The sequence below is a fragment of the Balaenoptera physalus genome, assembly GCF_965194825.1.
Source record: "Balaenoptera physalus genome assembly, chromosome: 9".
Taxonomy (NCBI): Eukaryota; Metazoa; Chordata; class Mammalia; order Artiodactyla; family Balaenopteridae; genus Balaenoptera; species Balaenoptera physalus.
This window is the reverse complement of record NC_138888.1, coordinates 14155567-14171286: the sequence shown is the minus strand read 5'-3', so window position 1 is coordinate 14171286 and position 15720 is coordinate 14155567. Positions and strand designations below refer to the sequence as shown.

General features: G+C 39.3%; 1 protein-coding gene across 9 annotated transcripts in view; it reads right to left on the bottom strand.

The window, feature by feature from the left end:
- Positions 1 to 15720, bottom strand: part of SYNE1 (spectrin repeat containing nuclear envelope protein 1) — a 442116-nt gene that overhangs the window by 232627 nt on the left and 193769 nt on the right. For all 9 annotated transcript variants that reach the window (XM_082474323.1, XM_082474327.1, XM_082474328.1 and 6 more), the window contains 6 exons: positions 15053 to 15208; positions 10898 to 11189; positions 9914 to 10086; positions 7332 to 7641; positions 5975 to 6139; positions 1560 to 1916 (listed from right to left, as the gene is read on the bottom strand). In XM_082474323.1, coding sequence (XP_082330449.1) covers positions 1560 to 1916; positions 5975 to 6139; positions 7332 to 7641; positions 9914 to 10086; positions 10898 to 11189; positions 15053 to 15208 — 1453 coding nt within the window. The remainder of the gene's footprint in view (positions 1 to 1559; positions 1917 to 5974; positions 6140 to 7331; positions 7642 to 9913; positions 10087 to 10897; positions 11190 to 15052; positions 15209 to 15720) is intronic.

The window sequence follows — 15720 nt, the reverse complement described above, 5'->3', positions numbered from 1 at the left end:
ACATAATTACCATTTCTTTTTTTGTGGTAAGAACATTTATTATCTCCATTTTTATTTTTTATTTTTCATTTTTTTTTTCTCCCCATTTTATTGAGATATAATTGACACACAGCACTGTATAAGATGTACAGCATAATGTTATCTCCAAAATAGCATTATTAGAAAGAAAAGAAAATCTGAATATTGGGAGGCAATGTAGTACTGTTATCAAAAGTATGAACTTTGGAGCCAAATCTGGAAGTAGATTTAAGCAGAGGACTGTCAGCTTTGAATTACTAGTACAATTAAAATTCCATATTCACTTTTGCATTATCCTGTGCATTTTTTATAGGCTTCACCTATTATTTTCACTAATAGTATCAATGAAAACATGGTAGAATAGTAACGTAACCTAAACACAACCAAATCTTTCTTTTTTAAAAATTTCATTCATACTAGTGGAAGAGAAAGGAAGGGAAGCAAAAAAGAACTAAAAACATTATAACTGATTTTTTTTATATCAGAGTGAATAATACTGACCACATGGGACAATTACCAACTTCCTTGTCCCTGTTTTACAGAACTGCTTTCTGTGCTTTATTCTAGGGCTTAAGCCTAAAGGATAGGAAAGCCATCAGGAAAAAACAAACAAAGAAACAAACAAAAAACCTAGAAACATTATAAATAAAATAGTATGAAGAGATGATTATAAAGTTTTATTTTGTGGTGTGCTATATTTCAAATACTTGATTAAAACAAGACAATGTTGGAAATACTACATGACTTACTACAATACTGGCTGAAGCTATTTTGAAAAGATTATAACATAAATAGAAACAGAGAAGTTTATACTAAACTTCCTTTTAAGGACATCCACGATTCAGAGCGCTATAAAACTGCAGATATCGAAAGGCTTTCCGTGATACTATTTAACAGTAAAAGAAAGAAGACTTCAGGCTTCTGCCCATTCTTCACTCTTCCTTTTATGTGTCCCTTCCTCACATTCTGAAAGAGCAGCTATTAGTTTAAAAAAAATAAGTCCACAAGGCAACTGCTGAGCCTCACTAGGAGTTCTGTTAACGGGTTAATTCAAGCACAGCTGTCAAATCCACACACAGGACAGCTAATCAGGGTGAAAACTATTAGTTGTGCTTTAGGAGACTACCAAACGTTTCTTCCAAAGCTATACATTCAATCATTTAATTGTTAGAGATAATTCCCTGGCAGGAAAACAGCTGTGACTCTCCGTCTATCTATGCCTGTACCCATAGGCCATTTTTTCAGACTGAACACAATATTACAAACTCTTACACCATAAGAATGAAAGTAAAATATTTCCACTTACAACAAATGCTTCTTAGGGTAACTACAAACTCCCTCTCCCTTATGTCTGTATTTTTACAATGGTTTGATTTATGAGAAAAGGAAACAGATCAGCTTTACAAATTTAATTAGGTAAACACTTATTTTTCCAAGTCTGAATGTTGCATGTTCTTAGTTAGCACGGATTTTTTAGCAACAAGGAGCGGCAAACAAAAACTTGAGCAGAGCCACAGGCAGAAAACAGGAAGCCAACTTACCCAGCCCCTCTGCCAGCATTCCACTAGCTCCTGATCTGTGTTCTTGCCTTCCAGGAGGGCTAACTGCTGAGCCCAGCTTGTCAGGAGGGCACCGAACTGTCCCAGGGCCTGCTCCAGCTGAGTCACTTGGCCTGAGAACTCCTGCTCCGAAAGGGCCATCTGGCTAACCAGGTTCTCCAAGCCAGTCTGAGTTTGGAAAACGCTGTCTTCCCACTGCTTCCAGTCTGCACGCAGGGCCTGCATCTCCGTGTCCAAGAGCTCACAGCCACTGGCAGTTGTGTTCTGTTTCACTGCAGGGGCCAGCGACTCGACTCTGCTTAGGCGACTTGCACCAATCTCTCTGGAATCCAACAGCTCCTGTAATGGAATATCACCATGGCAACCGACGAGGCTCTGAGTCACTTGGGCTGCAAGTTTCCAAATGTGTACAGAGGGGGACCCTGTCCTGCTAGGAAGTTTTAGCAAGTGTGCTACAAGGAACCGGAATCAATTCATCCCCCTTCTCCTAAGTCATAATAGCAGAGGATTATCATTGTGAGTGCCAAGGTTTGTGGCCAAATGAGTTGAGGAAGCCACAACATCCTGAAACAGACTAAAGAGGGACCCTGAAATCAGGCGTTGTTTGAATATGTGAAACTATTTTGTTAGTGATTTAAATATTTGCCTGTGGTGTATTGCTCCTGTAAATGGGTGAATCCTATTCTTCCCTAAGTTGAGGTCAAGACAAGCGAACAAGGATTGCAAAGAACTGTGCTCTGCTCATGTCTCTACCCCATTTCCATTTTCTTCCCCGAGATGGTGGCTTAAACCACACTTCCGTTCCACTAGGAATCAAGCTAACCCATCACAATAAAAGAATAAGCCCTACTCGATTCCAAATACTTCAGTACGTTAACATTTTTATAGTAACTAAAATAAATTATTCACAGACATACTTAATCAAAAGTTCAAAGTAACCTTTAGACAGCATTCATTTATTACCATTATTTTTACTTTTAAAAAACCTCACTAGAAATTTAACAGTTTAACTGTAACTTTTAGGCTTAAAGCACACAAATACTCTAAAAGATAACAGGATAAAATTAAAATATGAATTGTTGATTAGGTAAAATAGTGGCATTTCTTTCTGAGAATAGATTCTTTTACAGAATCTATGTGGATGTTTATATATTTACATATTTATTGCTAAAGCCAGGATTTTGTTAGTATTAATACAAAATTATGACTTTGCTCCTGGATTAAATAGAAGGAAAAGATGATTATTAGGAAAAAAAAACTTCCAGAAGAAAATCAATTACAAATTAACAAGTATAGGAAAAATAGGGGTATTAAGTATGAAGCATGTTTAACAAGTTATGTTAAACACAGCTATATCTTAGCTAATCTATATAATATAGTTCACATTTCATTAGACTAGCTTGAAATAAATATATCTTCTCACAAGTATATATGAGAGCCACATTTTAGTATAGATCATTTGAAAGTATTTATATAGTAGTCCAAAGTACAATCTCATGAAATCCTTATACACATTTAGCATTTATATACACATTCATCACCCTTTTCTCGGCAGTAGGATGCTAAAAATCTTTTTTGTTTAGCAGTGCATGTGGTAAGTAGTGATTTGATGAAGAAAATAACTTTTTGAAAAGAGCTAGGTATAACTATTGGATTTAAATACTTATAATTTTCCTCTGTGAGTGATTTCGAATTTCCTCTGTGAGTTCGGAGGGTATCTACTATCAAAAATCAGTTTCCCAAAATACTCTCTAAGGCATTATCCCAGTTTTCTTTGCATGACCTCGGGATATTTCAATATTTGCAATCACTAATTCCACTCATCCAGATTTTGAAGAAGGATATCATCATTTAAAAGTGTTCTGAAATGACTTTTTCATGTATTTCCGGATCTTGTATTTAAACTGTAAAAACATATTACATGCACATAACACACCCTCATACATATACACGTTTGGCTTTGAAGTTGCCTGTTCTTGGTTACTGCTGGGGGTGAGGAGGGATGACATTGAAGGACAGAGGAGGCGCTACCTAACTTTCTCCAAGGTTCCTCCTCACCCACACACCAGCCTACACTCAGGCCTGACCTGGACTTTGATAGACAACCTCTGTCAGACTGTACATTCTCCTTCCCAAACCCCAATTTCTTCCTGCCAGCTCCTTCTCCCACATTTCCTATATTTTTTGAAGTATTGTATAAAAGCATTTCAGAAAAAGAGCATTTGGCACCCCAGAAAGCAGCCTTTGTAAAAGAATTTCCTTGCTTTTCTTATATCGACATCTCAAAACACGAGTTCATCCTTGCTATCTTGTCTTCCACCCTACTCTTCACTCCCTAATCTATGTCATCCAGTTTCTCTCCTGACCTGACTGTGGAAATGGCTCTTGGTGATCGCCAAGCAGCCTAACTGCCCAGTCCAGGGGGCATTCATTAGTCCTCCTCTTTTATTTTAATTTTATTTATGTTTTATTTTTTTATTTTTTTGGTAGTGTGGCATGTGGAATCTTAGTTCCCCAACCAGGGATCGAACCCACGCCCCCTGCAGTGGAAGCATGGAGTCTTAACCACTGGACCACCAGGGAAGTCCTGTCATTAGTCCTCCTCTTAATGGCCACGTCTTGATGTTTCTGTGACAGTGACCACCTCCTCCACCAGAGGCCCTGGTGGCACCACACTGTCCTTTCCCCTCTCATTACTATTTCTCCTCTTTTCTCCCTCTCCCTTTCTAATTCTTCTCTGAGGCCCCTTAAATATTGATAATGCCTGGATTTTGGTCCTGTGTGCATCATTCTGTTTGCTTTATACGTAGGTCTTGGTTTCATTCACTCTGGTGGCTTCAACTACAAACTGTGTGCTGATCATTCCAACTTGTGTCTTCAATCCAGCTTCCTAATCTAAAATTCAGACTTGAACATTTAACTACCTCCTGGACATCACCAGCTGGCAGTTCAAATGCACCTGTTCACACTGAACACCTCTCCTCTGTAACCCGTCTCCTCTGCATGAACTTGTTTTCCTCAGCTGGAGACAGCTCTGCTGACTCTAGGTAAAGTCCTGACCATCACCTTTGACTTTTCTCACATCGTCACCCCATAGCCAATTAAATCACTCATTTACGAAATCCACTTTTCTTATCTTGTTCTATGTTGCTAAATGCTTTATGCGCATGATCTAATTTAGTCCTCAGAACTACTCTGTGAAGCAGGTACTACTGTTATTCTTATTTTACCAATAAAGAAAGAGGCTTGAGGACATCAAGTGGCTTGCCCAAAGACACAGCTAGAAAAGCAGCAGAGACAAGATGCAGCGTCAGGGTCTGATTCTAGAGCTTGAACTTGAAAAGTCTTGTGATCTATCGTTACATTTGAGGTATTATTTTATAAACATTAGTTTTTGCATCATCATTCCCTCCTACACTGCAAGTGCCTTGAGGACTGCACAACCCTGGCTGAATAAATGGATAGATGGATGGATGAATGAATGGATGGGTAAATCAAAATATTAGTGAGGAATATATGAAAGTATTCTAGGGAATCACACAGGTAATAAGAATTTAAGAAGTGGCTTTATGTGATTATCTCATTTAAAACCTATGTGGTCATTGTAAGATTTAAATAAGATAATACTCTCCAAACATTTAAAAGTAAATCCTCAAAATATAGTTATTACTGTTATCATCAACAATTATTTTTATGTTCTGATTTCCAGCTGTCACATTCCTGATCACAATTATACTACGTATTCCAGCATTTCCTCATCTGTAACTAAACAACTGAGGATTTCATCACTGCCTAGCTTTCAGATTAAATCTATTATTTCCACAGAGGGGAAATGATTGCAATTTAATACTCAAGTAACTAGAAATATACTTGTTCCAGCTCCCTCAGATATGTGAATTTCGGTTTTTTAAGTTGCCCTTATAAGCAGTAACTAGGTGATAGTTTTAATGCCCTTTAAAGTACTGTCTTCCATTATGTTGTTGTGCTATTGGCTAGGAAAGCAGAATAAAACAAGTGAATGGCATTTCCCAGTTATTATTCAAATGCGTTTAACCAACTTACTTCATAAACTTTTCTTCCACTGTGCTAGAAAATAGTATCTGGTTTTGTCAGCCCACTAGTCTGGTGCATATTTCTTAGGCTTTGATGCTATAGCAATCAGCACATTTGCATACAGAAGCATCTACAGACAATGTTCTATTTTCCTCACAAGTGTAAAGTGTTTTAAATTCCCTTTTTTCTCTTGCTTAAGGGCAAGGTAATAAATACCAACAAATGAAAAATAGGAAGAAAACATTTTAAATAAAAAATCTTATCTACAGAATCTTTATCACAGGTGTGTGATACTCAAGAATCGATGAAACAATGAAGTTATAAAAATCTGTCCATTTTCTGACCTTAATTTTAGATAATTTTTTCTGGGTGGCTGATGAATCTCCAGACATATCCGACCACCGATGAAGGTCTTCCTTTGCTGAATGCAGCCAATCAGTGAATTCCTGGACTGCATCTAAGTACATGAGATGATCTTTCACAATCTCTTCTACTTTCCTCATTTTCTCCTAGTAGACAAAGAAAAGAGTACTTTAACAATAGTAATTATTGACAATCTGAACTCAGACAAGGTAACAGGTCTCTTAATGATCTGAGAAGATTTCATTCTTATTCCTGAACTTTCTCTATGTTTAATATCTTTAAATGAAAAGATCTAATTTTAATTAGACTGAAAGACACTGAAGAAGCAACCATTCTCCTTTAGGTATTTTTTTAGTTTAGCTTAGAATAAAAATCTATGCTTAATGAATGTTGACTAACATCCCTCACTAATAATCCACTTAATTATTATTATTATAACTATTTTTGTTATTCAGGCAATTATTTGTGTTGCCTTTGTGTACAGTATTCTGCTCAGCACTTTAAATGCATTTGCTCATTTAATCCTTACAACAGTCATATGATGTAGATACTATTATTAACCCTATATTATAGGAAGGGACCTCCAGAGGTTACAGAGGTTAAGTAACATGCCCAAAGTCATACATCCAGAAGAGGGTCAAAGCCAGATTTCAAATGTAGGTCTTTTTGACTCAAAAGTTATAGCTCTTAATCACTACCAAAATAAAAATTAAGATAAACTAACACATATGTTAAAAATTGTAGTATTAATAATACAAAGATAGTTCCCAAAAAGAAAACCAAGAGAGGGGGGGAAAAAGACTTCTCCCTTATTTTCTTTAACATTCTCACAAATATACAAAAGAAAACTCATGGAAGAAAGTAATGATTCAGAGATAGAACTGAGAGAAAACCTTGATACTACATGAAGGAGGCTATTTCTTGGAGAACAGGGAAATGCAGCTTTTACTAAAATGAGAAATAAACAAAATATTTGGTACATAATTGAAATCTGGGAGGTAACTAGACTTGCTTTAATACAACAAATGTAAGTGGCAGCAAAAGAAAAAGAACTCTAAACACTGACAATTGAGTCTCAGGCAATCTTACAAAGAAAAGAAATGGGTTGATTAACATTCTAAGCGGAGAAAGATGAAAAACCAAAGAATAAAAAATAATCCCAAAATTGCAGAAAGAGAAAAATTCATGAGCATTCATTGGTGAGAAATGACACTTTATGTAATACCTGTTCACTAAAGATACACATAGTTTCAGAGCAGCCAGTTCTCCTATAATTCAACCCATAGTGTATTCTTTACCAGAACCTTGAAGTTTTTTTCTTCACTATAAAGCACTAACCTTGGAAATGGTCATTATATCATTAAACTGTGTTTTCAGTTCCTCTTGAGCCGTTTCCTTGAAAGACTCATTCTCAGTCTTCTGGTAGAGCTCCCTGGCCTTGGCAGTGAGTCGCTGCAGGACTCCGGCGTGATCTTCCGCCTCAGACACGACGGACTGAAAGTGGTCCAGAAGGGAAAACTTCTCTTTCAGACCAGGCTGCAGTTGCAAGGGATGTTCTACCTTTTGATCCACTGATTCCATCCACTGCTCCAACTGGTTTTTCCTCTCTAGATAGTCATCCCATTGGCTAATCACAGACTCTAAAGTGCTAGAATTAATGTCACATGTTATAAAAATAAGTTATCTTAACATCTCTACTAAAAACCAATCACGAGGGCATTGCAGCCATGTAAGCTGTTTTACTGAATGCTTATTATAAGTGATGAAAACACTGCTTTTAAGTGCAGGGAGAAACATTACTCCTCTGACCCACAACACAGTTTCTTCAAATGAAAATAAATCTATGTCAAACTTGAAGATGTTGTAGTCACATATGCATCTGGGGATTTGTCTTCCAAATGCTAGTTGTCTAAATGAACAGACACATACATGTGTTACATTGATAAAACATCAGCTCTGGGGCATCAGTTAAATTTTATTTAATGTACATCAATTATTTTCTTGGACTCAGTTTATCTTATTAAAGTCAGATGACTATTTAGTGACAGGAGTTAAAAATGTAAGGTATTCTTTCTGGGTAAATAATATAATTAGATTGATTTTTCACTTAAGGATATAATGCACAGTGTTTAGGGCTCCTGTGTTGAATGTGTGAAGGAATGAAGGTTCAGTGCATTAATAATATAAGAAATTTAGTCACTAAAGTCACGTAAGAGTCAAGCAAATAGCTCTCCAGATAGTCAAGTAAAAGGCTCTCCAGACTGGCATTTTTAAAACACTTCCAATATTTAGCTTTATAAACTATTCTAAACTCACTTTCAGTGACCCCTCCCACCCTCCCTTGCATATAATCCTATGATCCTGGAGTTATATCTGTGGTGAATGTACTTCCAAATTGTTCCTTTTGCTCAAATTGTTCCTTTTACATCAATAGAAACCTCATCATAATGCCCTAAAGCCCTATTCCTTCCTCAAAGAATTTTCTAGAAAGTGCAAATCAATCTCACTTCTCCAGAAGCTACCCCAAGCCCTGCCTTCTTCCACAGTCTCATAGCATTTCAGTAACACAATCTGAGTCAGTTTTTCATTTTTATTTTTGGAAGGTATCCTACCCTAGCCTCTAAGCACTTAGAGGGCAAAACCTACTTTGTTCAGTTTCATTATTTTAGCACAATAATTTGAGCCCTGCTACTGCTCAGAATGCAGTTGCCAAATGTAATTTCTTGCTGAAAGAGGGAAATCAAGGATTTGAATCTGCTTCTTGTGTTTAACATTTTATTCTAGCATCAGGAAAATATTCACCCGTAGTCCTATTCACTTTTATGAACTTGTCCTATTGCCAAGCATTGGGAAGTTTAGTTCACGCTCCAGCGGTCTGCTCTACAGAATAACAGAATCATGGGATCTGATTTTTTTCTTTGCTGACCATTATGAGTTGTGATGAAGATTCAAGTCCTGCTGACTTTGGGAGTCACCACCTACGCTCCATATTTAAAGGAAACAAAACAAAGCACAATTCCCCAAATTTTAGTTGTAACCATGGTTCATTGTTTGCACTGCAGTGAGTAACTGCAGTGTTGTTTTGTTTTGTGATGAACTTTAATCTTTTATTCATCTATTTATCAAGATCATATTGAGCACACACTTCTTCAGTGATCAAACATATAACCTTTAGAATGTGGTTCCTGGAATGGGTTTTGGTATTTTGGTATGACTTTTGAAAGTCATTTGTCCAACAAGCCAGCCAGATTATTTGTTGATACTCTGAGAAGAGGGAGGAAGATAAAGTCTTCCACTCACAGATATAACACAACAACAACAACAACTGGTGTAACATCCGTATCTTCTCTACTTTCTCCTCAGCGTCTAGTGCAGTGGGGTTGGGTGAGCTGGCTGATATTTGTGTGAGGATGTCCACGCATGGCAGGAGGTCGGCTCTCCTGGCCTCACACTAAATGCCAGGACACCCCATCGCCGGGGTGATCAAATACTCTCCCCATATCTCCATATCCCCAGTGTCAGTGATATTACTTCGGTTGAGACAAAGATTTATATGTAAGCTCAATAGTTGCCAATGACTTAATTTCCCTTAAAAAGCAAAAAGTTATTAAAGTTGTTAAAAACCACATATCCTTGCTTTGATAAATTGAAAGGAGGTACGATTCCATGAGAGGTATTATGGGAGATACAAATATTACACACACACATGCACACACACAAGGTAAGCAAGTAAACAAACAAACAAAACTGGCCTTTGCAGTTACAGAAGATACCATCTAGGCAAAGACAGACATGCACACAACTAGCTCTAATAATATGCTTGGAAACTCTCCTGCAGGATGCCCTCAGCGCTGCGCTGTCATTTTACTAAGCCACTGGGTTTGAGTCAGGCAAAGAAACACTAAAAACAGGCTCTGTACCTCTGAGCACGGACGGAGGAGCTCACGATGTCAGCCCACACATCTTTAAGCGTCTGTAGCTGAGTCTGGATCACCTTCTGACCTTCCTCGTTGCTACTTCGCAAGGCCTGTTCCCCTTTGCCAATGGCCATATTCAATTTAACTTCCCCTTCACCTTTCATCAGGAGAATATCCTATGAAGGAAGAATGAACGCTTGTCAGCAGGATTACTAAAACCTTCTGATGTTTTAAAAAACGGCTATGTTTCCCGTGAGAATCAAGGTAGGGCACACCTTACTCATCTTAATATGAAAAAACAACAACAACGTCAAACTCTGTGCCCTACTGCACTGTAACACCTTACTTAAATATTAGATGTCCGGGAGTCTGGGAGTCAGAGATGAACTCCGATTTAAGTTCTTAGAAAACTTTAGGCCACTAGCCTAGAAATGGAACTTTACTGAATTTTGCGTCGGAGCAAAAAGAAGTCATTTTGAAAATGAAGACACACCTGTCAAAAACTTAACAGTCCCATTTTCATTGCCTGGCTCATTTCTGCTTTTCAAGGTCAGCTTCGCTGACTGCAGGTTGGGTTGGTGGCCTCTTTTGTACTTCAGTCATGGCCCCTACATACAGGCTGCACGGCAAGTAACAATTTACAGGTTGGCGTCTCCCACTAACTGTGAACTCCTAGAAAGCAAGGACTAGTTTTTGTTTCTATATTCCTATCAACTTGCACAGTGCTTAGAGTAGAGTAGGTTTTCCATAATGTTTGCTAAATGTTTACTAAAAAACCTCAAAAATTATTTTAAAGCTATCTGAACAAAAATATTCCTTTACAAAAGAGAAAAATGATCCCTCCAAATCCTTTTTGCCCAGTTTCTCCATTTTGCCCGCATAATCCTCACGTGGAGGCTCACAGACCAACGAGGACCCAACTAAAATATCTGTGAATCGACTCAAAGTCTTCCGAAGGCATCGGTGTCGGGCCGGTGCGCCGCGTACCTGCACTTGTAACAGCTGCCTCTCCAAGGCGTCTTTGCTCCCCACGGTGCTCTCCGCACAGGCCAGTCTGTCTTGCATGTCTCTCACGCAGGACCACATGCTCTGCAGCGCTTCCTCCAGGGCCTCGTGCTCCTGCAAGGCCATCTGGCAGCTCCGGAGTTTCTCCTTGGTCATTCGGAGTAAGTTCTGATAGTTAGTGAGGAGCTGGGAGCACAGGCGGGCTTCTTTCCCAGCGCCGTGGCCTTCTTCACTGAGAAGCTGCCCTCTCCGGGAAAGCTTGTCAAGAGACTCTCTAAAGAAAATAAACAAACAAACAAAAATGTGATGCTGACATTCTGGAGCGCAGGGGAGTGACAAGTGATCGTTGACATTAGAGCAGTGACGTGACAAGAGCTGATCGCTGACATGCCTTTCAGTGAGGGTGCTGGGGACCCTCAGAGGGCTGGCTACCTCGTTCCCCTTGGTTTCTCTGAATGCAGTCAGTTCACATGGCGGGGTTTGATTCACTCTGTGCTATGCCCAGATGCCAGCCCACTGTATTGTTAGGGATTCACTTCAGGAAATGGCCCAGGCCTGCCTCTTCAAGCCGATCTCTAACTTTTCTCCATTTCTAGCTAATGCTCTAACCATAAACAGCTCCCTGAAATTCCCCAGACATGCCACTCTGTTGTATACACACGGAGACTATTCCTTCGTGAAAACCCTTCGGCTCTCTTCTGCTTCTTCTCTAATTGGCCCTTCAAATCTCTGCAGTTATCACATCCCCAGGAAGCATCATGATGACTCCTCTTCTGGGTGCCCTCTGCCTGTCTTGCTCTGTCAGTCTCAATCCACAAAGCTTTCACCTTCTAGAAGCCAAGGCTGTTACATTCATCTCATATCCCAGGACCCAGCACGATGTTTGGCAGAGATAAAATGCCAAAAAAAAAATGTTTCTTTCAAAAGGCCATCTTATGAATACTTATGGGTTCCTTTGTTGTATCTTGGGAACTCTTCTCATCTCAGTTTGGGGTTATGTTAATTAGGTCAAGGGAAAACATTATCATATGTGGCTGGGTAGGCTTCATCATGTTTCACGGATGTCTGAATTCCAATCAGCACATCTATCAGGAAATGCCTGGGATACCAGAAGGGAGAGTACAGATGACATAAAACAAACTGTTGTGAAGGCTAGAAAAAGAATAGGAAGCCCATCTCCTACATTGTCTCTTTTTTTTTTTTTTCCTACTATGTAAAGAGCATCCTATGGGCCTCTGTGAGATACATAAGACTTATACAACATTACATATTCTTTAAAATACATCTCTTTTACTTGTAATCTCCTTGAGACATGAAGGTGAGACATGAAGGTGGCTTAAGCAAAGATGTGAGTTAAATAATAATTCAAGATGACAGACATCACTTGTTACCATGAGGAGAATTGCTTAATGGATGATAAAAATTCAATGATTCTCAAGTTTGGTGTTCTTTTTAAAAATACAGGACATCCACCCAAGATATGCAAAGTACTGGAAAATACTATGACAAAAAAAATCCAAAGGACTGGGAGGAGCAAGTCGCAAGCAAGTGAAAGAAGTCAGATGACTCAGCTGGAGAAGCTGGGAGACCAGCAGGGCACATTAGGATCTTCCGGAGAAGCAGCCAGGTCTAAAGAAGCTGGGAGCGGGACTTCCCTGGTGGAGCAGTGGTTAAGAATCTGGCTGCCAACGCAGGGTACACAGGTTCGAGCCCTGGTCTGGGAAGATCCCACATGCCGTGGAGCAACTGAGCCCGCGTGTCACAACTACTGAGCCTGGGCTCTAGAGCCCGTGAGCCACAACTACTGAGCCCACGTGACACAACTACTGAAGCCCACACACCTAGAGCCCATGCTCCACAACAAGAGAAGCCACCGCAATGAGAAGACCGTGCACCACAAAGAAGAGTAGCCCCCGCTCGCCGCAACTAGAGAAAGCCCACGTGCAGCAACAAAAGACCCAACGCAGCCAAAAATAAATTAATTAATTAATTAAATTTAAAAAAAAAAGATAAAGCAGCTGGGAGCAAATACACCTAAGGACTCTTAGCATCTGGTCTGGAATATCAGAGAGTAATAGCTCAAGAAGAATATACAAAGTCATTTCAAATGTTTGAAAGGAGGAGAGAAGTAGGTCTGGCCATGTCATACTGTACCTAAACAAGAGTCAAGATTTAAAAAGTAAATAAAGTTCAGTGTAACTTTCAGAAAGTTATATAGTTAGAATAATGTTATTATTCTGTTAATTCAGCAAATATTTTCTATTGTTGGCACTATACTAGATAAAGATGATAAAGACCTGATGGTCTCTGGCCTTGAGATACTCACCATTGGGTTGGGGTTTATAAAATTGAAACTGAGCAGGACCTTGTGGGGCCCTCCCAGGTAAAAAAAAAGCCCTTCTGTGTCCCCTGTCTCTCTGTTCATAGGAAAGCTGTAGTCTCCCAGGCCTCCTTGAGTCACAAAAGAGCAGGCTCAAACAGTTAACGATTAGGACAGTAGAGTCACAGAATCTTTAGTTCCTTCCTGAAGATAGATAAGTGTCTGATGCACATTCCTGAGTTGTTCTGCAGATACCAAAACCTCCACCAGAGGGAAAAAGCTAACTGCATGATGACCAGGCTGTAGCCATGACATAAGCTGCTCCATCTTGAGCAGTACTGAATATGTGGCTTGCACAATTCCAGACACTGGCCTCAAGGAAATTGTAACAAACTGACCCTGGCATTGAAAATTAACTGTGCTTAAAATAATCAATATGACACTGACCAGACTACTTACTGCATGATCAGTTTCAAGATGATTCTAGAAGCTAACTGTACTGTTTTGCACATAGTCTCTGTTTGCGCACCCTTGAAGCTTTCCTTTAAAAGCTCTTGCCCTCTGATCGGCAACGGGGAGTTGGTTCTTTGGGACATGAGTTCACCTTCTCCCCAGGATTGCCAGCTTCCTCAATAAAGCCATCTTTCCTTTTACCCAACACTTGTCTCTCAGTATCAGATTCTTGAGTGATGAGAAGCCTAACCTGAGTTCAGTAACAAAATCAACAAAGTGTTTACCCCATGGTAAAGGCTCACAGAGTTGGGACCAAAACATTCCAGGGAAACTCTATAATAGTCATCAAACTAGCACACCAACAACAGCTGTCAGTATGGGTTCTGTTTGTATACTTGTTTGTATGTTTGTTTTTTTCAAGACAAGGAATACTTAGCATGTTTGACCAAAAAGAGGATTCAGAGGAAACAGAATGAGTATGATCTGAATTAGGCAAATTTTGCTCAGTTGATCATGGTTGCTGATTTGGTTGATCAAGCAGGCTGGATAACAGCCTTCTGTTGCTCAAAGTGTATCTGCTCTGTAAGACGACAGTGAGACAGTTAAAGAGTTTTGGCTCAAGCTGCCCTCCCCTAGTGGAAAGTGTTCTATCTTCCAATGCAAGAGTTCCAACGAAGCAACTGAAAATGCCAGGGGTGGAGTGTAAATTGAGGGAGCAAAGCCATGAAAGTGGTGGAGTCCAAAGCATAGGCCGGAGAACTCTGCCCGAGAAGGAGTCAGAAACATTTGCTCAGTTGGCAAGCAATAAGGAGACAAATATTGCAGTGGAGAAAATGAACCTCTAGCACAGCCAGACTACATGACCATACACCTTTTGCTTTACTAAGAATATTACGAGGATGGGTGGATTGGAAATGGTGCTGGAGGCTGATGTGTGAAGAATATATGGAAATTGGGGGTCTCATTTATTTCTGTAAATGAAGGGTATCTTTATAATCACCTTATATCCTTATAATAACCCCTGAGAGGAAAATATATTTTTTATTATTATCATTATTATCACAATGCTTAAAAGCTAATATCAAGAAATACAGGAAATGAGTGGCCTGTCCAATTTGTTGAGCAAAGAGAGATGTCACTGGGATGGAGACCAGCTCCTTACCTCCAACCCGATGCTCTCTCCAGATCACCACACTGCCATAGAAACACTGCACAATCATTTGTATGCTAGACATTCAGGGCTAGAAACATAACCACCACCAACTAACCAACTAACCAGCCAACAACCAACCCAAATACCCAACCAACCAGACAAACAAACACTTGTTAGTAGGGAAAGAATCTATTCCACTTCTGCACCCTACCTTGCAGCCAGCAGTTCTCCCAGAAACATTTCAATTTTATGGACTTCATTTTTCTTCTCAGGAATATGTTGCTTACTCTCTCCTAAGTCTTCTGTACTTAATCTTTCATCCATTTCATGGATCCAAAAATTCAGTTTTCTGTGTTGATCTTCAAAGCTAAAGAAAACAAACACACCTTAGGGAAATTTTAATATCCTCCTTATAGTAAATAAATTCCAATATCTGAGGTCACAATGTCTATGGCAATTAAGATCTCATGAATTTTCAAGTAGAGAAGAAAACTCGACAATAAGCCAATTAAATTATCACTTATTTCAGTAACAAAATGACAAATTCTGGACATTTCTCTTGAGATACAAGCAAAAAAAAAAAAAGAAGCACCTTATCTTGCTGAGTTGATTTCCTTGGTAATTACAGCTGGTAATTACCAACAAGATAACAGTCTCATGTCAGTGGGCACTCAAGTTTGTGTCTTACTACAAAGACCCTGAATTGGGGCCAGTGGATAAATGGGGCAGTAGAAGCCCTGGGAAAAGAAGGGAAAGTCATCTCTGTGTCTTTGTACCTTATGGGGATTTGAATGTGGCACAAGAGCTCTAGGGCTCTTAAGTTTTGCAAACAACGTAAATTCTCTAAGAAACCTTGACAAGAGTCAGGCACATTACTCT